The 25,026-nt window shown below is 39.5% G+C and overlaps 1 protein-coding gene across 3 annotated transcripts in view; it reads left to right on the forward strand.

The window, feature by feature from the left end:
- RGS7BP (regulator of G protein signaling 7 binding protein) overlaps positions 1-25,026 on the forward strand; it is a 116,771-nt gene that overhangs the window by 74,186 nt on the left and 17,559 nt on the right. For 2 of the 3 annotated variants that reach the window (XM_059919316.1, XM_059919317.1), the window contains exons 3-5: positions 2,028-2,158; positions 21,784-21,931; positions 23,916-23,986. In XM_059919316.1, coding sequence (XP_059775299.1) covers positions 2,028-2,158; positions 21,784-21,931; positions 23,916-23,986 — 350 coding nt within the window. Of the gene's footprint in view, positions 1-2,027; positions 2,159-21,783; positions 21,932-23,915; positions 23,991-25,026 lie in introns of those variants that run through there. The other variant, XM_059919318.1, reaches the window with a different exon arrangement.

A 25,026-nucleotide genomic window follows, 5' to 3' on the forward strand; every position in this document is an offset into this window, starting at 1 on the left:
TATTGGCTCTAAAGATTTGTTAATACAGTAATCATTTGTTTAGATTACATAAAATGTCATATATATATATGAAGTTTGCATATTTTTGGAACTAAGCCACAAAACACATATTTTGTACTTCTGAAAATAAGAATACTCCATGGTTTGGAACGATACTGTACTGGCTAATTGTCCCATTCATCAAATGTACAATACATACCACAGACTCTTTATAGTTTTTTTTTAATCTGCATATGAGCCACTAGGGCCAATGTTATACGTAGGTGAAAATAAGCAGCTATGATGGAGACGATGAAGCAGCACAGAAAAGACCTGCCTGCTTTAAAATATTTTCCCGCTAGCCTGTCTTTGGGATAAGACATTACCTTCAGATTTTTCTATCAAAATCAATGTGTTAGCAGGTAATATACCAGGATCACTTTTTATTATATGAACCACTGATGCCCATTATTCCTTCAGAGTCTAGCAGGGCCATGAGGAGAGGGGAGGGGACAGACGCAGAGACATTTTGAAAGGCTGAAGATGATGTGAAATAATGAGGCGTTGTGTGTGTGTGGCAGAGCGATGGGGGAGAACTCCAGGGAGCAGGAGGAGAGCTTGAGGGTGGAAAGCACCTGGGGGAAGAAGCTCTGCAAGAAAATCTGGGACTTTCGCCAAAGATATACTTGATTCCAGCGTTGGCCTAGGGCTGGACCCATGAGACACAAATGAGAAAGTAATGTAGGCTCTTATTTTTCAGATAAAGCCAAATTTTGCATATAAATTCTTTTGAGTTCCTTTGTTCTGACACGGGAAAGACATAGAATAACTTTGCAGGCATCACTCATACTCAGGCAAAGAATTCTGCATTTTCCTGTGTAATATAAGCCATATAGTTGAATAATCCTGGCTCATCTACTAAATAAGTATTCAAAATGTCAACTTATTATCATTGTAAAGTGCTATGTAAATACAAATTCTTTATAGTGTGATTCCCGAACTTAAATAAAAATGAAGCCACCATTTTTTTTCTGATAATAGCCCCTGACATTTTGCCACTGACCACTTTACAAAGGAATCAAATCCAAATGCTGCATTGTTTAGTCAGATTTCATTGCATTTTAAATGAATGGAGATAAAAATAAAGATAACACATTAGGACATTTGACAGAGTTCCCTTTTAGACTTCTTCCATTTCTAATCTATCTCTAAATTGTATCCCTTTTGTTTAGTTCGCTTTATTCAATACATGCTATTTTACCTGCATCTAAAATAAAGTGTTCTATCAACAACTAATTTCTCTCCTCTTAAAAAGTGATCACTCCATATTTTATCATATTCACATTTGTTTGCTTTACCACAGTTAATAGAGAAAGGCTCAAGTACTTTATAATAAATTTTAGAGCATAAATTCAGTATTTATTTAGGCTTAGATTGTTAAGCAAAATTATTAGAATTTTATTACTTTTCTTTTTTCATAAATTTTTCATTTTTTCACTAAAAACACTTAGCCTTTGATAAATTAACCATAGCAAACAATAAAGGATGTCCTTTAGACTGAGACAAAAGACTGATAAAAATAATTTGTATCTTGGCTCTCTAACCATATTATGCTAGGGCCTTAATATTAAAGAGCTATCATCTAACTGGTAGCTGAATAGCTCTTCGTTAGTTTCTCTAAAAATAAGAGTTTTTAATCTCTTCTTGCAAGCTAGGATAGTCTTATGGTTTAAATATATTTTGGAAGTTTGTTCCAACAGTTAAATTGAAAATGTCTGATATTTTCAATTACTTAAAACATTTATGATTTTAAGCTCCTAGCAGAAATCTGCTGCTGAAGGGGAAAAATATTATGAGCTGTTATTCAGAAAGACACTTATGTAAGAACTGTGACCTTGGTTATTGGTTTGAAAGCAAGAAGTCCTATATTTTAGACCCAAGGCTTTAGAAATCTTTAGTGGGCATTTTCTCCTCTCAGAGCTGAGACAAATGGCTGATGAGTGAAATCTTGAGACTGTCCACAGCTTTTCTCTTTCATTCTGTTGCAGCCCAGAAGATGGTGAGATCCATCCAGAAATCTGTCGGCTCTACATCCAGCTGCAATGCTGCTTAGAAATGTACACAACAGAGATGCTAAAATCCATGTGTCTGCTGGGGTCTCTTCAATTTCATCGAAAAGGTATCTTCATTTAATATGTTGCCATAAACACTGAGAAATGTTAAACAAAACCTCATTTTTTGCAAAGGCCTATGTGTACCATTTGTCTATCTACACACAATTGGAATGGATATAAATGTTCAGGAAATGTTTGATATAAATGAATAAAAGAAGTCTATATCAGTACTATCAAAGTACATAAGAACATTGATCATCTTGAATAGAAATTGTGGTAGAAACAATTCTCAAATTTATTATTTTACCACATGTGAACATGACTTTGGCTAGAATCAGCATGGGCAGCAAAAATATATAATGATCTTAACTAGGGTAGTAAATGCTATCCAAGATTGCTGCTATTTCCCTAAATGTATTTGGTTGCAAGACGACAAATTACAAGTTGTGTCCCAAAGATTTAAAAATAGGGGGAACTCAACAAACAAAATCTCATTCCCTGGTTTAAACTATAAAGAGACTATATTGGCTTAAATGAATGAAACCTCTAGAGGCAGCAGTGGCTTCAGCATGGCTTGATCAGACTTCTGATTCCCATTCTGAGTGATGTTCTGCCTTCTCGGGGAGGCGGGGGGTTGACTTTACCCTCAAGCTGCCCTTCCCCCACACTTGCAAACTGATTCCAACAGTTTCAGTCATCACATATGCATACAGAGAGAATTTCTCCCATTATAGACTAGCAAGTGTCCTGAGCTTTGTTCTAACTGGACCAGGTCAGACCACATGTCTACACTTGAACCAATCACGGTAGCCAAGGGGATGGAATTAAACTGATTGGTTTAGGCAATCAAGGCCCATTCCTGGAGCTAGGAGAGGAGTCAACCCCACCCAACCAGTGGCTATTGCATAAAGGGACAGTGTGGAATGGAATGGATGCTGGGGAGGAAGCCAAAAGTTTCTGTCACTGCAGGATTCAATCTATATTTTCTTTGCTAATTCATTGAACAATAATTTTTGGGAGCCTCCTGAATGCAAACATTTTGTGCTTGAGATCAAGAAATAGAGGGATGCACAGAAGGTAATCTTTGTCTATGATTTAAATTCAGAGATAGAAAAGGTCAGTAAACTGTAATAATCAGGGAAAATCTCTTCAAAAGGATGGGACTTGAGCTAGGTTGTGAGGATAGGGTTCAGATAGGGAAGGAAAAAGAAAGACCTTTCAGGTGAAGAAGCAGCTGAAGAAGAGATATGAAATCAAATGAGCATGCAATTTGAGAGGAACTAGATGACATGATAAAGTACCTGTAAAAATCAAATCTTGCATACACACATATGTATGCACAAGGCAGAACTAAAAATAAGATTATGCTATGCTGCTCCAAAGAGAGATTATTTTCTCGATACATGAATATTATCTTTTTCTTTTTCCTTCTAAAGGCTGAATTTTCACGGGTTTCCACCTTTACTTCATGTTTGGAGAGATTATCCCCTTGACACTCAGGAGTCCTGATCAGAAAATTGAATACTCAGACACACTGATGACCCAAACAGTTGTCATTGGCCCAATGTCTTTGTTTGTCCTCTCTGTTCTCATACACTGCCACCATCACCCCCCAACACACACACGTGCATTCACACATAAACACACACACTGAGTAGTATTTGCATTCTTTCTAATCATGGTTGACTAGATTGGGTATGGGCCATTTTTTCCCCAGGTCTGCATTGGCTGTGCTTGCAGTATTTCATGCCCACGTTGCCCCCGAAATCGCCCTTGATGATTATCCATAACACCATGTGACCCGCACTCCCTGTCTCACTCTAACTCCTTGGTTTTTCACCTGGTCTCCCTGCCATCCACTCCTACTTTCTGTCTTCTCACAAATGACTTTTGAAAGGAAGACTCTTCTCTGCTAGCTCTCTGCTTAAAAGTAAAAGGTATTCCCTCATCCAGGTTCTTCCTTATTGTATTTGGTCTTGACCACACAAATAAAAAACACATCATCTCTTAACTGATCAGCTCATGTGGTCTGCACTGCCTCCTATCTTCACTGTCCGTCTCTGATCCCTATCCTTCCCTGCCTCTTCCTTTAGAAATAATAAACCCCTGCTCCCTGCTCTAGCACCTAACCCTCTAAGTATGACTCTAAAAAGAATATACCTGATGGAATCTTTGATTTCTCCCCATTGTAGGATTAAGTCTCCAGTTGGATTTCTATTTGATTCTTCTAAAATCATTACTACTTAAAGTGTAAATCCTTAGAAAATGTGCTTCAAAATTATCCAGGGTGCTGGATAAACATGGAGACTCATGAATCCTGTCCAGGACCCACTGAATCAGAATCTGAGGGCACTCCAGGTGATTCTGAAACACAGTGAAGATGGATAACTGTTTTGCTACCTTTGAAACAAAAGGAAATCACCCCATCATATGTATAATAATGGAAACTTTCAAGCCCTTACCTGGCTATTCTTACTCACCTAAGTACATACTTTCAACTTTGTTGTATGCTTTATTCTTTATCACCACTAGACAGAAGTCTGTCTACCAAGAATTAAGATGCCAGATAATATACTCTTTATCCAAACAGTGGTATCTCTAGTGTGGCCTTGGGCTAGGAGGGGTCCTGTCTAGATGAGCTCACTCAGTCCCTTCAAGAAATCAAATAGAGTTGGCCCTCACGGATTCAACCAACCGCAGATCACGTACTATGCTTACAATCTATTGCTGTTTGAATCCACAGATATGGAACCACGGATACAGAGGGCCGACTATGGGACTTGAGCATCCATGGATTTTGATGTCCATGGCAAGTCCTAGAACCAACATGCCATTCCCCCACACACACATACAGATACTGAGGGATGAGTATAGTCCTCAGAGTCTTAGGGGTATGGTGATTCCCATTCTAGTCTATAACACTCGAAATCTCTTTCTGCTTAGAATTTCTTTCTGGTATGTTTCTTTTAATGCTATGGTAAAAATTGGTATTTTGATAACTTTTAGGTTAACTAATTTTTTCTCCCTCCTAATTTCTTATTACAGCTTGGCCAATTCTTCTTTACTCTTTGTCTTCTATCAAGGAAAAAAAGGAATTGTAATTGAGTCATTATTTGGGCTCTATATGAGAGTCTCTGGTCAATTTTTTGTTGTGATTAGATTCTGAAGCCAAATTGTTTCACAATTATCTGTACTTTTATTTTTTAATTTATTTATTTTATTTATTTATTTTTGGCTACATTGGGTCTTTGTTGCTGCATGTGGGCTTGCTCTAGATGCAGCGAGCGGGCACTACTCTTCGTTACAGTGCACGGGCTTCTCATTGCAGTGGCTTCTCTTGTTGCGGAGCACGGGCTCTAGGCACACGGGCTTCAGTAGTTGTGGCTCACGGGCTCAGTAGTTGTGGCATGCAGGCTCTAGAGAGCAGGCTCAGTAGTTGTGGCGCATGGGCTTACTTGCTCCGTGGCATGTGGGATCTTCCCAAACCAGGGCTTGAACCCGTGTCCCCCTGCATTGGCAGGCAGATTCTTAACCACTACGCCACCCGGGAAGCCCCTTAATTTATTTTTATTTCTAATTACCTCCCTGACTGCCACCGTAAGTCCAGAAAGTATTGAATATTACATTTAGTTTTACTGTTGTATTGAGTAGTCATGTGTTTACTCTTTGAAGAAAAAGGTCACACAAGGTTACCGCAGGGGCAAGGAGTATGGTTTGTTTCTGGGAAAAATAAGCCTCAAATCATTTTAAATCTCATTTTCTGCAGAAAGCTTGAATTTAATAATGAAGATTGTCCTTCTCTCCCAATTAAGCAAATTATAAGTATTCTTTGTCCTTAACAACATCTTCAGTGGACCTTCATGCTTTTTGCATGCACCATGTTTCTGAATTTTTGCTGTCTCATAAGTCTGATTGGTACAATCTACTTGGAAATCTTTTATACTTTATAAGATCATGCTATTGCCCAAAAAAATGAAGACAAACAGTACTAAGATGATCATCTTATTTCATGGCCAACAAAATTAAATTATGGTAATATGAGGTAAAAATCCACATTTAATAAAGGCTATTGGAATATACCATGCAGAGTGTGGTTCTGAAAAACTGTGGAGAAGATGACAGATGGGAATAATTTCAGGCATTGTGTAATCTCATATTTTAACACTTTAAGTTTTAGATTGGGCCATTACTTGACAAAGTCTAATTTCTATGTGTATAGTGAAAAATAGTTTCTCTCACTTCTTCACAGTTAATTAGGTAGGAAGTCTTTCCCCACAACTGAATCCATGTATCATATTGACCATTAATGCCTGTTTCCTGACACCAGATAAAATGCGACCACGGGTTTCATTCACTCTGTTGGCAGAAAGTGAAGCCAGATTTCTAAGAGAATTGGATGATCCTGCCGTTCTGACCACAGCTTTCCTCTCTCCCATTCTCCCCACGGTCAGTCAGTTTTGACAACCTTTCCATTCTGAAAGGAGCAGAGAAGAGAGAGCACTACAGTGCAGCCCCCCTTCACATGTGAACTTGCTCCTTCATCTTTATTCTCATCTCTCCTTGCTTTCTCAAGGGTCTTCTCTGACTCTGCTCCACTCTTCTGCCATCACTTACAGCCAGATTGTCCCCAGGTCCTTTGAGGTATACCATTCTCCCTTCCTCCCCCTAAGATAAGATGGGTTCTTCCCCTGCAATGTGCCACCAGGATATATAAAGAGAGAAAAAATGCGGAGGAAATGTAGTCACAAAAGGGGAAAGAAGGGCTTCCCTGGTTGTGCAGTGGTTGAGAATCCGCCTGCCAATGCAGGGGACACGGGTTCGAGCCCTGGTCTGGGAAGATCCCACATGCCGCCGAGCGGCTGGGCCCGTGAGCCACAACTACTGAGCCTGCGCGTCTGGAGCCTGTGCCCCGCAACAAGAGAGGCCGCGATGGTGAGAGGCCCGCGCAACGCGATGAAGAGCGGCCCCCACTTGCCGCAACTAGAGAAAGCCCTTGCACAGAAACGAAGACCCAACACAGCCAAAAATAAATAAGTAAATAAATAAATTTTAAAAAAAAAGGGGGGGAAAGAAGAGAGAAATGTCAAAATCTAGTGGGAGCTGAGAGCTCAAGATGCTCTCATAAGAAATTAATGAACCGCCATCCATCCAGGAAAAAAGAGGATAAACTTAAGACAAAGAACAGAATATGAGCAGTAAAGACTCCAGGGTATTCCAGCCTCCTATTAAGAAACGTAAAAAAAAAGACCCACACCAATAAAAGAAACAAGCAACACAAAGACAGAAATAGAATAAAACCACAAGTAAAGCCTTATTTTCCAATGTAATGAGGCAACTGATACTAAAATAGAACATTAGGTTAGAAGAAATGAAGCAGAATAAATCTTAAAATAGATTATGATTCAAATTATGAGTGGAAACATGCATTTGTTCTTTGAACAAATATTTGTTGAGCACCTATGTAAGGTACTGGGAGACTGAAACGATCAGGGCTGAGGAGATCCCTGTTCTTATGGAGTATATAGTCTCGTGCAGAGAAATAGGGGGAAAAATTTCTAAAAATCCCAAACACTAAAATTACAATGTCAATAATTAGAATAGGTAATGTAATAGAAAGTGACCATGACTGGGTGGCTACTTTAGAAGGGATGGTCAAAGCTCTCCGAGGAGGTAGAACTTAATCTGAGATTTAATGACAAGAAGGACACAACTTCGTAAACATTCGTATCTAATGCAAAGGACCCAAGATCAGAACAAGCTTGTACTATCTGAAGAACATAAATATAACCAACTTCTGGAATCTAAGGGCAATCTAACACCATCTATTACTCTGTCTCCGTGTCCTCATACATCAATACCACACAGTGAACAGGACACAATATTCATCACCTTTTGTCAAAGTAGATGTCAGCTGAGGACTAGGATAACAGCAATGATAATAGCTTCCACTTATTGTATACTTTCTACTTGCCAGGTGCTTTATACCTGTCATCTTATTTCATCCTCAAGTATCGTTTTTCCCATTTTACTGATGGAGAAGCTGAGGCTCAAAGAGGTAACTTGTTGTCCAAGGTCACAGAGCACATTAATCCTACTGCAAAGTTCATGATTGTTCCACTACACCAGACCATTTCCCACTAAGCTACATTGGAGAAAGGCAAGAGAACATATCAAATCAGGAAATGAAAGATACTAGCACCATGGGCTGAATTTTATCCACACATCTGACAATGATTGGTGCACATATTCCAAAATACCATATTTAATGGCTAAATTTTATTGTATATTTAATTTCTTACCAAAATAAGTTCAGAGAGTTACTTTTAAGATGAGAGGGAAAGTTAATTCCATAGATCACTTAATGATTTATAAGATATTTTGCTGTGATCCAAAGGGAGCATGATTTATCCATGATACCCATTAAAGGAAAGTTGAAATTAATTAACTATACAGTCAATACCGTCTGCACATTGTTCTGCTCTACCTTAGGGGTTGGAAATGGAGCAGTGAAAGCCTCATAGGGACCTCTCTTAAATGTGTTTCCATTGTCTGCTCTTCTCCTGTGCCCTGTGATTCTGCTTCCTCACTCAGCTAATGGAACCACCAAGATGACTACTACTCTGGGGTCAATGATAGGACTACAGTGTCATAAGGAACACAGAGAAGGACACAGGGCGGGGAGGGAAATAGCTCTGTGTCGGAAAATGTTTATTTCCCAGTGTATGGACAAGAATGGATTTCTGTTTATGGTATAAGTATTATTTTCCACTACGTGTTTTATGGCACTATGAATATCTTCTTACCACAATGTAGAAAAGCCTTTGAAACTATTTTTTAATACAGGCAAACAACTAACTGAACTAATATAACTTATTTCTATTTAAATTACATGCTTTTTGGAAATGCAAGAGTAAAAGTGGATTACTTAACAAACAGCTTACATTTCCCCAGTCCTTTTCACACTGGATGGAGTTATAAATCTCCTACCCGTTATGAAAATGCATGAGAGTGAGAGTAACCATGTGGACAAGCTTCCACGCATCTCATGTAAACTGTGTTCATTTAGTTGTTCACAGTCAGTATGAAAACTGTCCCGAGAGCCTTCCCTGTGTATAGTATCATAGCAGATAATGTGTCAGGAGCACAAAGGACATAGGAAATTTGCCCCTGCCATCAAGGAAATGATAGTGCAGTGACAGAATATTAGCTCAGAGAAGATTAGTTTGTTTTGTTTTGATTCCTAGGGAAATTTACACAAATGGATAAAATTGACTCTGCTGGACATCGGAGTCCAAACTCAGGGCCTGCAAGGAGACACTATGGCAATGCTTCCTCCTGTCACTATAGGCTGAAGACAGGCAGGCAAGCAAGGAGTGGAGAGGAGAAGGGGAAATGGAGAGAGGAAAATATGAATAGAAAAGAAAGAGGATGGGAGAAATGAGATCAAGAGGAGGAAAGAGGTCTCCAGAGTAGAGTGTGATAAAGGGGCCTCCACTCTAAATAAAGGACCCCAGTCTTCTGAGGCCAATGCCTAGGAATTCTGAGGTGAAAGAGATCTGTGGGACTCTTGAGGCTGCCCCACAGTCAGATGTGTTTTTGTTCCTCCTAAACAACTGACCATTTCTCACAAATATAAGAATAACCAGCCTTCCAAACTGGTATGTGCTTCATGTGTGGTTTCCCTTAACTTTTCCTCAAACATGCCTATTATATTATCCATAAACAGGCTAAAAATACATGGAAATCCCAAAGGAGCTGAAGGCCAAAAGCTTTGCGAGGCCCTGAGGAAAGTGGCCAACTTTTTGACATCCTGGTTCTCAACAGTGGTGAAGCCAGCTTAGTGAGATTTTAAGGCGCTCTAAAGGCTCTCCTTCTCCCCTCCCCCTCCATCCCCTCCCCGAGAAAATACTTGTTCACTGAGGCCTGAAACTGATGTTTCAGGGGACAGAGTCTTTCATTTCATAATAAAAAGTGATTTTAAATGCATAGTCACTCTTGGGCAAAGTAAAACTTTGACTTGAAGTTACCATCTAGAAGCAGCTTGACCCTTTCCTGAGAGCAGAGCAGAGAGCCCACCTGATGTTAGAAACAGGTGCTCCTTCTAAGGATAACTGGTCAAAGGGGGGAAGCTGGGGATGCAGAACTCAGATAGGCCAACATCCAGGTTTGTGAGGTGCTCCCCTGCCAACTTTTTAATGTGGCTCAGAAGAGCATCTATGGACCGGCCCTGCTAGCCTCTCCAGCCTCATCTCTCACCAGCAACCCCATCTCATCTGCCCCCCATACCCTGCCGGCCACACACACGGCATCTTGAACTACTTCGAGGAACTTGAACTTGGAAGTTCTTTCCAGTTGCTCCCTCTGCCTGAAACATATTGTCCACCCTGCCCCACTCCACAACCATCCCTTTCACTTGGTCTACCCTATGCTTTCTTTGGTTTGTAACTTAGATGGGACTTTCCTGCAGAAACCTTTTCCTGGCTCTCCAAGGCGGGGCCTATGCCCATGCAATGTGTCCCCCAGGCACGTGTTACATTGAGGGGTAGACACCTGATTTGTTGTCTGTTGTCCTCTCCAGAGTTGATCACCTTGAGTGTGTTCACCATTGTATCTCTGGCATTTAGTACAGTGCCTGGAGCAGATAAAGTTTCAATTCATAATTACTGAATAAGCAAAGGACTTTGCTTTCATTCTGCATCTGTTGTCAAATGAGAGGGAGTATAATTGTAGAAAAAAAAGCTTGTCCAGAGGTGTTGGACTGAACTCATATGTATATTTTCCCTCCTACTAAAAATCCATCGAAATAACAGCAAAAGATATAATGAAAACGATAAATCCATATTCGTTCTTGTATTTGTCAGGGTAGGGTAACAGCTGCATGAAACATCATCAAATCTCAATGGATGAGAACAATGAGAGTTCATTATTCACCACTGTCATAGTCCAATGCCAGAGCTGGGGGGGGTGGGCCCTTTTATTCTTTCTATTCCCCACATCCATCCAATTGTCTGGGGAGAAAAGAAAGCATGGGCGTTCCCATGGGAAGATTTTTAGAAGCCAATCTGGAAGAGGCATACACCACTCTTATTCAGAATCCATTTGCCATAACTCTGTCAAATGGGCCCTACTAATTGTAAGAGGAAAAAAAAAAAAGAGGACGGCAGACACAAAACAGTCTCCCATGGCCCTGAAAAACAAGGAAGTATGATTTAAACAAACCAGAAATTGAGGAATTTCTCAAAGCTAGAAAGCAACAGGGATTGGATTGGTGGATATAAATGAAGAAATGAAGCCACAGCCAGTAAGAAACTCAAGAAGAAACAAAAGAAATTCATGCAGGAGAAAAACACTACAAAAATAAAATCAATTCCAGAGATACTTCAAAGTAGGAGTCAACAAATGCAAATCACAGGAAGGATTTCTGGAACTGCTGTCAGGGAAATGAATGTTTGAAATTGCATTCAGGAAAAGCTGGGCTGCCCCACACTGAGTAACCAAGACCATCATTGCTTACCCCAGGAGGACACCTGCTGTGAGTGTCAGGACCAGGCAGCAAAGCAGAACAGAAGGTGAAGTAACTCGAATCCTCCATAAGGACTGCTGCAGAGGAACAAGAAAGTGAGCACATGACTCCAGTGTTTTTTCCCAGGCTAAATTGTTCCACATATCTCTTTGGAGTAGGAGTTGTAAACAGGAAGCTCAAAGCAAACACGGGACCCAAAAAATAGGCTGTGTGCCCAGGTAAACTTATCAATGGAGATGAGAAGCACCCAGAAGACAAGCTTTAGACACACATTGTCCAGCCACACATCCTGCCCCTTTTCCAATCACCAGAAGGAGGATACTCATCAGGATGATGGGCAAAGAGAGATCCTCAAAGACAAAGCTGAACAGACATCCAGGGATGAGCAGATTTTTAAGAAAAATCAACACCCTGAAAGGGAGGTACCAAATGGCAACACGCAAACAACTAATACTTGATGAACAAATTTTAAAGTAGAAACAGATGAAGAATTTAAAATATAAATGTAATCAATAGATTTATTTTAGGTCTGTCATACCTCAAAAGCAGTAACTGTAACAGAAAGGAAGCAACCAGATTTGTTGGAAATGAAAGTGTTATCCATCAAATAAAAATTTTTTTTTTTATTCATTTATTTTTGGCTGCGTTGGGTCTTTGTTGCTGTGTGCGGGCTTCCTCTAGTTGCGGCGAGCGGGGGCTACTCTTCATTGCGGTGTGTGGGCTTCTCATTGTGATGGCTTCTCTTGTTGAGGAGCACAGGCTCTAGGTGTGCGGGCTTCAGTAGTTGTGGCACGCGGGCTCAGCAGTTGTGGCTCACAGGCTCTAGAGCACAGGCTCAGTAGTTGTGTCACACGGGCTTAGTTGCTCCGTGGCATGTGGGATCTTCCCGGACCAGGTATCAAACCCGTGTCCCCTGCATTGTCAGGCAGATTCTCAACCACTGCGCCACCAGGGAAGTCCCATCAAATAAAATTTTAATAGATGGCTTAATTAGTGTTGGGAGACAATTCTCCTTGAGGCTCTTGCATTTCAGGGAACAGAGTTTTTCTTGCAAAGTGAGGCACTGACTGCCCTTTGTTTTACACTATCTTTTCAAGGATGTTTATTTAGTAAATGTTCTTGAAAAATAGAGACAGTGCCTCCCCTCCAGAGCAAGGCATGCTTACGATTCAGTATAATGAAAATGTTTCCCTCTGGCGCAAAGGGCAGACATGCTTATAGAAGACTTCGGATCCTTAATCTCAGGGTTCCTGTCTCCTGTGTGTGTGTGGAGGTATAATGATCTGGCTCTTCTTGTGTCTCCCTGTGGGAATTAAAACTCAAGAAATTAACACAAATGCTGATACTGTACTACTATTTTGTGAGTACTAAATTTTCCTTGTCTCTAACCCAGGAGTCTCGTGTCTCTTTCCAGGATCCATGAGATTGTGGCAGGTTAATTCACAGGTAGAGGAAAATCTCAGACCCTTCACAGTTCTTAACAATTATTATAATGGAAATACTGAGAGCCTAAAATAGGGACCTGAAAGGTCAAGTCTAGGTATTCTCCCAGAACTCAGCCCCCCACAGTGAATATAGAATATAGGGCTAATTAAGATCCAGAGACTCTAACATGAAATAGGATTCTGAAAGAGCAGAGAAAACAGAGAGAAATAGATAATTAAGAAAAATAGAAAAACTTTTTGCAAACCTAAAGAAATATTTATATTGAAAAGGCTATAACATCTTAATAAATCACTCCATAGATTACTTAATAATTACAAAGGGAAAAAGAGTCCTCTACCATGGTAAAAGCTGGAAGAAATCACCTTAACCAAGTAGTCAATACTTAACATCATTAATAATGGGACAAACACGTATGCTTTCTAATGCAATGCACTAAAAAGGACACAATATCACTTCTATAATATTCTTGCAAAAAATGTTTACTCTGAACCTAGACTTGTGGAAACAATCAGACAAATCCAAATTTAAAGACATTCTTTAAAACAACTGGCCCGGACTCTTTATTCAAAAATATCAATGTCATGAAAAATGAAAAAAGACAAGGATGCTATTCTAGATTAAAAGAGAATAAAGAAACATGACAATTAAATGTGGTACATAATCCTTATTTGGATCCTTCAATGTAAAAAAAAAAGCTATAAAGGACATTACTGGAACAAATAGGGAAATTTCAATATAGAATATATATATATTAAACAATAACATTGTATCAAATTGAATTGAATCATTTAAATCAAAATTAAATAAAGTTTTTCATGTGCTAATTGTTTTAAGGCCATGTAGGAAAACATTCTTGTTCTTTAGGAGTTATATGTTGTATTGGGGATAAAGTAACATTAATGTCTGCAACTCTTAAATGGTTCAACAAAAAATTATATATATTATACATTTATACATATACATGTTATACACATAATCCATATATATGAAACCTATATATATATATAATACACACACACCCACAGAGACCAAGAGAGATAAAAGAAAAATATGGCTAAATATTAACAATTGGTTAAACTAGAATATTTGGATATTCATTGTATTATTCTTGCAAGTTTGCTATAGGATTAAAAAATTTTCAAAATAAAAAATTGGTGAAAGTAGATTGCAAATGCCAATCAAATGCCAAAAAAAAGGAGTAATATATAAAGAACCCATAGCTAGACATATTTAGGAACCATTTCATAACTCAAATGTTTAAAGATAAAAAAATTTCAGAGGGCCATAAACAGGCTACATACATAGCATCCTTGGGTATAGATAGAAGAAAGGGAACAATATCCAAGTTGTGAGAGAAACTTAGTTAGAACATAGATTTTTATATCCAGCCAATTAGAATTTAAGTGTGCGTACAGCAAGAGAGAGAGAAGAAAAAGTATTTTCAGTAATATAAAGACTAAGAAATTTTGTATTCGGAGATCTCCTCTGAAATAATTAGCCAAAGATATGTTCCAGCAAAATTAAAATGAATCCAAGAAACAGGAAGATATGGAATCCAAGAAACAGTGGTGTACAAAGAAACTGTAAGCCATAAATACACAGCATTAGAGATATGAAACTGTTACAATAGAAAACCATACTATTAAAAATGTATTTAGTGAATAATTTTCTAGGACAAATGAGTTATCAAATTTAACTCAAGAAGAGTAAAATCTTTTAATAAACCATTATACCTAGACAGTACTGAAAAAGTAATCAATGAGTCATCCTTCAATAAAGTTCCAAATCTCAGATGGTAGTAATTTAGTTTCACCTGCAGTGGAAATGATCAGTATCTATTACATAGAGAGAATTCTTACAAATCAACAAGACAGCACTATTTTTATTTTTTTAACATCTTTATTGGCGTATAACTGCTTTACAATCGTATGTTACTTTCTGCTTTATAACAAAGTGAATCAGTTATACTTATACATAGGTTCCCATATCTCTTCCCTCTTGTGTCTCCCTCCTTCCCACCCTCTCTATCCCACCCCTCTAGGTGGTCACAAAGCACCGAGCTGATCTCCCTGTGCTATGCGGCTGCTTCCCACTAGCTATCTATTTTACGTTTGGTAGTGTATATATGTCCATGCCACTCTCTCACTTTGTCACAGCTTACCCTTCCCCCCACCCCCATATCCTCAAGTCCATTCTCTAGTAGGTCTGTGTCTTTATTCCTGTCTTGCCCCTAGGTTCTTCATGACCTTTTTTTTTTTTCCTTAGATTCCGTATATATGTGTTAGCATATGGTATTTGTTTTTCTCTTTCTGAGTTACTTCAGTCTGTATGACAGACTCTAGGTCCATCCACCTCACTACAAATAACTCAATTTCGTTTCTTTTTATGGCTGAGTAATATTCCACTGTATATATGTGTCACATCTTCTTTATCCATTCATCTGTTGATGGATATTTAGGTTGCTTCCATGTCCTGGCTATTGTAAATAGAGCTGCAATGAACATTTTGGTACATGACTCTTTTTGAATTATGGTTTTCTCAGGGTATATGCCCAGTAGTGGGATTGCTAGGTCGTATGGTAGTTCTATTTTTAGTTTTTTAAGGAACCTCCATACTGTTCTCCATAGTGGTTGTATCAATTTACATTCCCACCAACAGTGCAAGAGGGTTCCCTTTTCTCCACAACCTCTCCAGCATTTATTGTTTGTAGATTTTTTTGATGATGGCCATTCTGACTGGTGTGAGGTGATATCTCATTGTAGTTTTGGTTTGCATTTCTCTAATGATTAATGATGTTGAGCATTCTTTCATGTGTTTGTTGGCCATCTGTATATCTTCTTTGGAGAAATGTCTATTTAGGTCTTCTGCCCAGTTTTGGATTGGGTTGTTTGTTCTTTTGATATTGATCTGCATGAGCTGTTTGTAAATTTTGGAGATTAATCCTTTGTCAGTTGCTTCATTTGCAAATATTTTCTCCCATTCTGAGGGTTGTCTTTTTGTCTTGTTTATGGTTTCCTTTGCTGTGCAAAAGGTTTTAAGTTTCATTAGGTCCCATTTGTTTATTTTTGTTTTTATTTCCATTTCTCTAGGAGGTGGGTCAAAAAGGACCTTGCTGTGATTTATGTCATAGAGTGTTCTGCCTATGTTTTCCTCTAAGAGTTTGATAGTGTCTGGCCTTACATTGAGGTCTTTAATCCATTCTGAGTTTATTTTTGTGTATGGTGTTAGGGAGTGTTCTAATTTCATTCTTTTACATGTACGTGTCCAGTTTTCCCAGCACCACTTACTGAAGAGGCTGTCTTTTCTCCATTGTATATTCTTGCCTCCTTTATCAAAGATAAGGTGACCATATGTGCATGGGTTTATCTCTGGGCTTTCTATCCTGTTCCATTGATCTATATTTCTGTTTTTGTGCCAGTACCATACTGTCTTGATTACTGTAGCTTTGTAATATAGTCTGAAGTCCGGGAGCCTGATTCCTCCAGCTACATTTTTCTTTCTCAAGATTGCTTTGGCTATTCGGCGTCTTTTGTGTTTCCATACAAATTGTGAAATTTTTTGTTCTAGTTCTGTGAAAAATGCCAGTGGTAGTTTGATAGGGATTGCATTGAATGTGTAGATTGCTTTGGGTAGTAGAGTCATTTTCACAATGTTGATTCATCCAATCCAAGAACATGGTATATCTCTCCATCTGTTTGTATCATCTTTCATTTCTTTCATCAGTGTCTTATAATTTTCTGCATACAGGTCTTTTGTCTCCTTAGGTAGGTGTATTCCTAAATATTTTATTCTTTTTGTTGCAGTGGTAAATGGGAGTGTTTTCTTAATTTTACTTTCAGATTTTTCATCATTAGTGTATAGGAATGCAAGAGATTTCTGTGCATTAATTTTGTATCCTGCTACTTTACCAGATTCATTGATTAGCTCTAGTAGTTTTCTAGTGGCAGTTTTAGGATTCTCTATGTATAGTATCATGTCATCTGCAAACAGTGACAGCTTTACTTCTTCTTTTCCGATTTGGATTCCTTTTATTTCTTTTTCTTCTCTGATTGCTGTGGCTAACACTTCCAAAACTATGTTGAATAATAGTGGTGAGAGTGGGCAACCTTGTCTTGTTCCTGATCTTAGTGGAAATGGTTTCAGTTTTTCACCATTGAGGACAATGTTGGCTGTGGGTTTGTCATATATGGCCTTTATTATGTTGAGGAAAGTTCCCTCTATGCCTACTTTCTGCAGGGTTTTTATCATAAATGGGTGTTGAATTTTGTCGACAGCTTTCTCTGTATCAATTGAGATGATCATATGGTTTTTCTCCTTCAATTTGTTAATATGGTTTATCACATTGATTGATTTGCGTATATTGAAGAATCCTTGCATTCCTGGGATAAACCCCACTTGATCATGGTGTATGATCCTTTTAATGTGCTGTTGGATTCTGTTTGCTAGTATTTTGTTCAGGATTTTTGCATTTATGTTCATCAGTGATATTGGCCTGTAGTTTTCTTTCTTTGTGACATCTTTGTCTGGTTTTGGTATCAGGGTGATGGTGGCCTCGTAGAATAAGTTCGGGAGTGTTCCTCCCTCTGCTATAATTTAGAAGAGTTTGAGAAGGATAGGTGTTAGCTCTTCTCTAAATGTTTGATAGAATTCGCCTGTGAAGCCATCTGGTCCTGAAGACAGCTCTATTTTTTAAATGGACAAATGATATGAATAGAAAATGAAAAGAAGAAATACAGGTAGCCAATCCACTTATGAAGAATACATTTAATCTCAGTAGTAATAAAAGAGGTGAAAATAAACTTCAATGAGAGATTCTATTTTCCCTCATCAAATAAGCAAAAATCAAATATTGATAATATGAAGTTCTGGCAAAGGTGTAGGGAAATAGATTCTCTCATTTACAGTTGGTGGAAGGCAAATGTAAATTAGCATAGCCTTTTCAGAGGCCAATTTGGCAATATATATTAAAGTACAAAATGTGAATACATATACTTTTTCCAAGTTTTCTACTTTAAAGGATCTGTCCCATACAAATACTGGCATACTCCAGAGAAAGGGAAGAATTACAATGTAAGTGCCTTACTAGGGGATACTGTGCATCCATTTAAAAGCATAAAATAAATCAGTATGCATTAACATGAAAGTATCTCTAACCATAATAATGTGGCAAAGAAAGTTGCATAACATATATACTATAATTACTTTTTTTGATGCCGTATATCTGTTGAAATCATCTGATGTGTAAGCTGTCATCCTCGGTACTGGACTTACAGAACTGAAGAAAACAGATAAGGTTCCTAGCCTTACAGACTTTACACATCCAGTTTGGAGATGGGGAGATGGGAGATGAGAGTGGGGTTGGGGTGAGCAAATAATAAACCAGTTAGCAAATACATAAGATAATTTTCTATTAGTGATAAGTGTTTTATGAAGGCAATAAACAGGGACTGTAGTGGGAAAGGATGCCCAGTGTAAAGTCAGTGCTATCAGTAAATGAGAGCAACTATGATCTCCCCACATATGTTCTGGAATTGAAAACCCCTACAATTCCTATCAATCTCCTGTCTTTCAAGATGTGCCAGCCAGAGAAGATATAATATAATCAAAATTCTGCAGAGATTTTGTAAGCTAACAGAAAGCACCAAACTGCAAGTCCAGCATCCAAATTTTTCATTCTTGTGCATCCGCATTAGCAGAGTTATATCTAGTCTCTGAAAATGAGGGAAAGGAGGGTGTACTTGGCATTGCAAGCTCATAGGCATGTTTCAGGAATACATGAATAGTTATGTTACTTTTTTTTTAGAATGTTTTTGTCTTATGTAAGTAGAATTAGTACAGGCAGTAAGTGTACATAAAGTGGTTGTGGATTGGACTTTACGTATGTGTTCGTGTATAAGAGGCATACATATGAAGGAGATAGAGGACTCCAAGAAGGAACATCACGCTACTACCTTGAGTCCTCCCTGTTCCCATGAATGAAAGTTTTGGGCTCTAAGGTCCTGACCACAGGGTAGGGGCTACAGTGGCCCCACGCCAAGCAGAGCCCATAAAGCAGAGAATTTCTTTGTGTGAATCTTCTTCATCCACCATTTGCTGTCCAAACCATCCTCCATTCTCCATGGCATTTCAAACCCAAAAGAGCAGAACAGGAGCCATGTGTGCTTTCAGGTGGCCCTGTCCTTTAGAGCTTTGAAAAGCAGAGTGCTGTTTGGGGGAACACCACCCTTTTGTCTCTCTCTCAAGTCCTAGCCACTCTTGCTCAGACTCACATCCCAAGGCTGACTGCTCAGAGGTAGGTGCCAAATGGACTGCATGCGTGCACTCTACCAGGAGATTCAATGCAAGTGCTTTTAAGAGGTCAATGCCCTCCAACTGGGAAATGGTAATATGCTATGTACTTAATGGTAATATGCTATGTACTTAATTAATTTCTACCCAACAGCAATGCCATAAAATTGGAAGAGCAATTCCATCATCCAGGATCAATGTGCATAAAGTATACACAAAAGGATCAAAAGTTTTCATCAGTAAACTTGTGTTTGTGCTTTGGCTGAATATTCAGAGGTCCATCTCTACTACAGGCTGATGAATGCTGTACAGTTAATTACCAGTTAATTGCTTGTCTCTTTCTCCTTGTGTTGCTACTACATGGGTTAGAAATGACAGGGATGAGATTTTTGCTAGTCGCCTTCAGGTCAGGAATCCAAGGGAAAAGCTTCCCATTAGATTTTACCATAAACAGCCTTCCTTTTCATAAGTGTTTTTGTTTTATTTTTTATTTTTTTAAACATACAAAAACAATCATATCATGATTAGGGAAATTGAGCTATGAGGTAACCACGTGGAGCTGCTATCTCATGAATATTCAATGATACTGGCTGTAACGATTTCTTAACAACCAGTCTGGAGATGTAGCTACATAATACAAATAAAACTGGTTGAAAGAGTGAAAGCAACAATATAGCTACCATTTATACCAGACTACATAATATTATACAACAGCTTTATAATTATTTGTATATTTTTTAAATTGTCTATCTCTAACACTTTAAGCTCCATGAGACAAAGACTATCCTTTCTTTCATCTCTGTCTCTCTAGTACCAAACCCAGTACCTGATACTTAGCTGACACTCAGGAAATATTATGAGTGAGTTAATGAACAACTGAAAAAGCCAGGTTTAAAACCCAGTTCTTCGAAACTGAGTTATTTGTAATGAGGTGGATGGACCTAGAGTCTGTCATACAGAGTGAAGTCAGAAAGAGAAAAACAAATACCATATGCTAATGCACATATATGGAATCTAAAACAACAGTACTGATGAACCTAGTGGCAGGGCAGGAATAAAGATGCAGACGTAGAAAACAGACTTGAGGACACAGAGTGGGGAGGGGAAGCTGGGATGAAGTAAGAGAGTAGCATTTACATATATACGCTACCAAATGTAAAATGGCTAGTGGGAAGCTGCTGCATAGCACAGGGAAATCAGCTCGAAGCTTTGTGATGACCTAGAGGGGTGGGATAGGGAGGGAGGGAGGGAGGCTCAAGAGGGAGGGGATATGGGGATATATGTATACATATAGCTGATTCACTTTGTTGTACAGCAGAAACTAACACAACATTGTAAAGCAATTATACTACAATAAAGGTATATTAAAAAAATTAAAATAAATAAATAAAACCCATTTCTTGAGAATTCCCTGGCAGTCCAGTGGTTAGAACTCGGCGCTCTCACTGTTGGGGCCCCAGGTTCGATCCCTGGTCAGGGAACTGAGATCCCGCAAGCCATGTGGCGCAGCAGAAAAACACACACACACACAAATAAAAAATTAAAACCCAGTTCTTGGGCCTCGTATGCCATTCCCATGATAGCAAGATACACCCTTGCAGATACCCAGGAGTTCAAGGCAGAATAAAAGACATTAACAGAGGATATCGGGGCCACAGACTATAATTCCCACTTAATTTCACATGAATTTATGGCCTAACCAATTCGGAGATTTGTTTCCAGAAAGTATTGATTTATTCCCTTGAGATCAGTCCCGGTAAATACAAGTCTTAGTGCATTGGCAGTTTACTACTGCATTGGCAGTTCACTACTGTGGACGGCTACCCAGTACATGGTGCTTTAGTTGATGGCACTTTGTGGTCTCAGCAGAGTGAGGCTGGATCTTGAGATTGGGCTCTCTCCTCATAGAATGATACACTGAAGGAGGTTGGAGAGCCAAGGAAATGGAAGGCAGGTCCATAATCTCTGCTGCTTCTCACAGGCCCAGAGGGCTAGTGTCAGAATCAGAGGGAACAGCAGGGCTCCTATTCCTCCTGCTGGGCGTCACCTGCTCCTGGCCCTTTTACCTGCCCCTGCATCTGAGGACCAAAGATGCAGCACAATTTCACAGGCTGAATCTCTTCTCCGTAGCTAATCCGATCTAACTCACAAAGAATGGGTTACAAAGCACCAATACTCCATCAAAGGCAGGGCCCTTACTTTAATCTTGATCTTCAGGTTGCATTGACCTCAGATACCTTTCCCAGAATGTTGTGAAAATATGCTACACACACACACACACACACACACACAATTTTAGTATTCAAAGAAGTTTCTAGGGTTAATGGAGCATTTGACTCAAAGCATAGCCAACGTTTGCAATGATATCTTGGGTATAGAATTTGCATTTATGATTTCTTATCCCCTTCTCTTTACCAACACCAACCCCCTTAGGAAAGGAGCCTGGAGGGGGAACCAAGAGTTTGGATTGCAAAATTGAAGAGTGTGCTGAAACACCTGCTCTAGAGGACTCCTCATCATCCCCTGTAGATATTCAGCAACATTCCTGGCAGGTTTCCACAGACATTGAGAACACTGAAAGGTAAGTGGGAAGTTACCCTAAATAGACTGCCAATCCTCCTCTAGTTAATACTCAGGGGCTAGAGAGAGTTGAGATTTTCTCTTTCAGATTCAGAAACAGAGCTCTCAGGAAACTGAGATGAGAGACGGTGAGGGGTCCAAATCCATCTGCAGAATGACTGCAGAACCTCCAGGAGATGTGGGCTCCCAGGCCTCTGCTTAGCCCACTCCAACAGCCTTGCATCTCCATGGAGATGAAAATGGAGTGCTTCCTTGGGAAGGGAGAAAGGTGGATCTATATACCCATCACAGCTCACCCACCAGGCTGGGTCCCAAAATTTCCATTTGTTTAAGGGAGAAGAATTCAAAATTGTGCAAAGATGCCTCCAGTAGATTCTCAGATTTCAGGTGTATGTAATGGCCTATTCAGTTGCCAGTCAGGGGCTGAGGGCTCTGTCCAGTTCACAGACAGCTTTCCGAAGAGCTGTCTTCTCTTACTCTCACAGGATGTAGATGATGGCCCCTTAGTGGTCAAAGTGAGTTAATGCATTTGTCTTAACAAGCAGTGGCTCACAGCTAGAGAGGGAGTTTCTTTCTTGGGAAGAAGAGATTCTACAGTGATTCTATTTCATTTGGGAAAAGGAAGCAATAACAATAATATAATCATAAACGCATCTAGATGCTAAAAATTCCATTCTGTGAGGCAGAGGGACAAGCCCCTTGTTTATTGGCCTTCACACTGATATCTTGTCCTTTGCTACTGATGTCCCCAGAGCCAGCACGAAGCAGCTGAATGAATACTAGGCAATTCCATCGAGGGCTCTGTGTGTGTGGGGTTGAGTCATTGACAAGATAATGAACACTATTTTTTTATTTTTAGAAATGTATCACACAGTGACATTTAGAGCCATTGTAGTTCTACTTTCAGATTGTAATATAATTCTAAAGCTAATTACCAAATTTCTGTGTTTATAGAAAATTGAAGCATGTGGTAATTACGTGCTATTAATAAAACTGGGATTTTGTCTATGCTTGGAAATCCAACAATTCAAACAATAAAGCTGTTTGGCACAGTTTGATAGAGCTATAGACAAATGATGAGTGATTTCTCTTAATTTATAAAGTAGAAAATGCTTTGCTCTATTCCCAGGAAGAAATATCTGCCAGAGTGCCATGGTCAGTGTGTAATCCTTCAGCAAAGCCTCTTTCCTTTTCAGAAACCTTGCACAGAATCTCTATCCAAGTCTTGTAAGCTTGTCAGAGAGCAAGCTATGGCTGATAATAATAATAGGAGAGTCTAGCCCTCAGCATTGGAGGTATTTCAGTTCAGCGTAAAAGTTCAGATTCTGCAAAGGAGGTGGGCGTGACTGGGAGAAGTAGGCACAGTAGACTTGGTCTGGGAAGGGGCTTCCTTGCTTCTCCCTATCACTTTGCCCTAAGAAATCTGTGGGTCTCAAACTGGGCTGCACATTAAAAACATTCCAAGTCAATTTAATGTGTTGACCCTTGGGAATGCTTAACAGCTGTGTTACTCTGAATTCCAATCACAATAATGAGAGACGACAGGGAGTGAACCCACACAGGCAGGACAGCCCTCGGACCAGATGAGAAAATCATCACCCAGCCTCAGCTTTGCCCAGGGTTCCCCTGTTGTTCTAGTTGTGTGCCCTTCAGGAGCCCTCGGAAACGTGAAGTACTGTCCTCATTACCAGAGGCTCTTCTCTGATCTCATCCAGGTCCAACTGAAGGTAGATATGAGGGCTCCTATAGCAGAATGCCCTGCGGACACGTTTGTCAGAGTAGTTCTTATTCCTTCCAGAGCCAACCCAACTCAGATTTTCTTTTTTCTTATAAAAGCAAAATAAATGCAATATTTGCCTACTGGAAGCTCGAGCTGGTACAATTAGGCACAGACTTTGTCCTTCAGTTGTCTCACAGAACAGACGGTTTGAGATTACATTTCAAAAATTTACAGTTGATATTTTTTCTTTTTATCAATTTTACAGAGACATGCGAGAAATGAAAAACCTTTTAAGCAAACTCAGGGAAACTATGCCTTTACCATTGAAAAATCAAGGTGAGTCTTGTCATTTCTCTTTGAGGCAGAGGATGTTTTTAACATGATAACCTTGGGTCTTGTTTCTTCAGAAATTAAAGCAAGTTTTTTTTTTTTACACAAGCAATAGAAGGCATTGAGCCTACAGTTGTCTTTCCTTAAGACAAGAGAATGAGAATAGTGTATCAGGTGAATGCAGTTTTGCTCTGAGGGGGAGCTGAGAAACACTGATGCCACAGCACACACCTCCATGGGCCCTATCAGTCAAGAGCATTTATTCATTGTATACGCTGTGAAAAGCACTACACCATGTGTGGCAAACACAAAAGGACTGAAGACTTGGCCCTTGCCTTTAAGAAGTTTACAGCCAAGTGGAAGAGACTTAAGAACACTTCCAGAGGAAGATCCCTGCCATCTACGTGTTGTGTGTTACCTAAACAAAGTAATAATAGTAATTAACATATATTGCCACTGTGATTTTGCATCCAATTCCAATGTATGGGGGTTTTTCCATACCACCAAGCAATTATCGGACACCAGCTGGGTGTCCTGCAGTTCAACTGAATTCTGACACTAACTGGGGACAGCGTCGGATTCCACGAGTTAAGGGTTCAGTAGTCCTAAAAGACTGCCCGCCCTCACCCCCAACTTTAGACACCAATCCCAAGTCCAGGTTGTCACCTGAGCTTCTGACATCCAGCTATAGATCAGAGGGTCCAATGAACTCCTTCTTAGGTTCAGTTAGTTCACTAGAGCAGCTCACAGAACTCAGAGAAACATTTTACTTACCAGACCACCGGTTTACTATTACAGGATATAACTCAGGAACAGCCAGATAGAAGAGATGCATAGGGCAAGGCATGGGGAAAGGGCACAGAAATTCCATGCCCTCTCCAGGAGCACCACCCTCCCCAGTCTCAGAAGCTCTCCAAACCCTGTCCTTCTGAGTTTTTATAGTGGCTTCTTACACAGGCATGACTGATTAAATCACTGGCCATTGGCAATTGATTCAACCTCCAGCCCCTCGCCCCTCCCTGGAAGTCAGGGGGTGGGATTGAAAT

Source organism: Balaenoptera ricei, chromosome 3 (genome assembly GCF_028023285.1).
Source record: "Balaenoptera ricei isolate mBalRic1 chromosome 3, mBalRic1.hap2, whole genome shotgun sequence".
In the NCBI taxonomy this organism is placed as follows: Eukaryota; Metazoa; Chordata; class Mammalia; order Artiodactyla; family Balaenopteridae; genus Balaenoptera; species Balaenoptera ricei.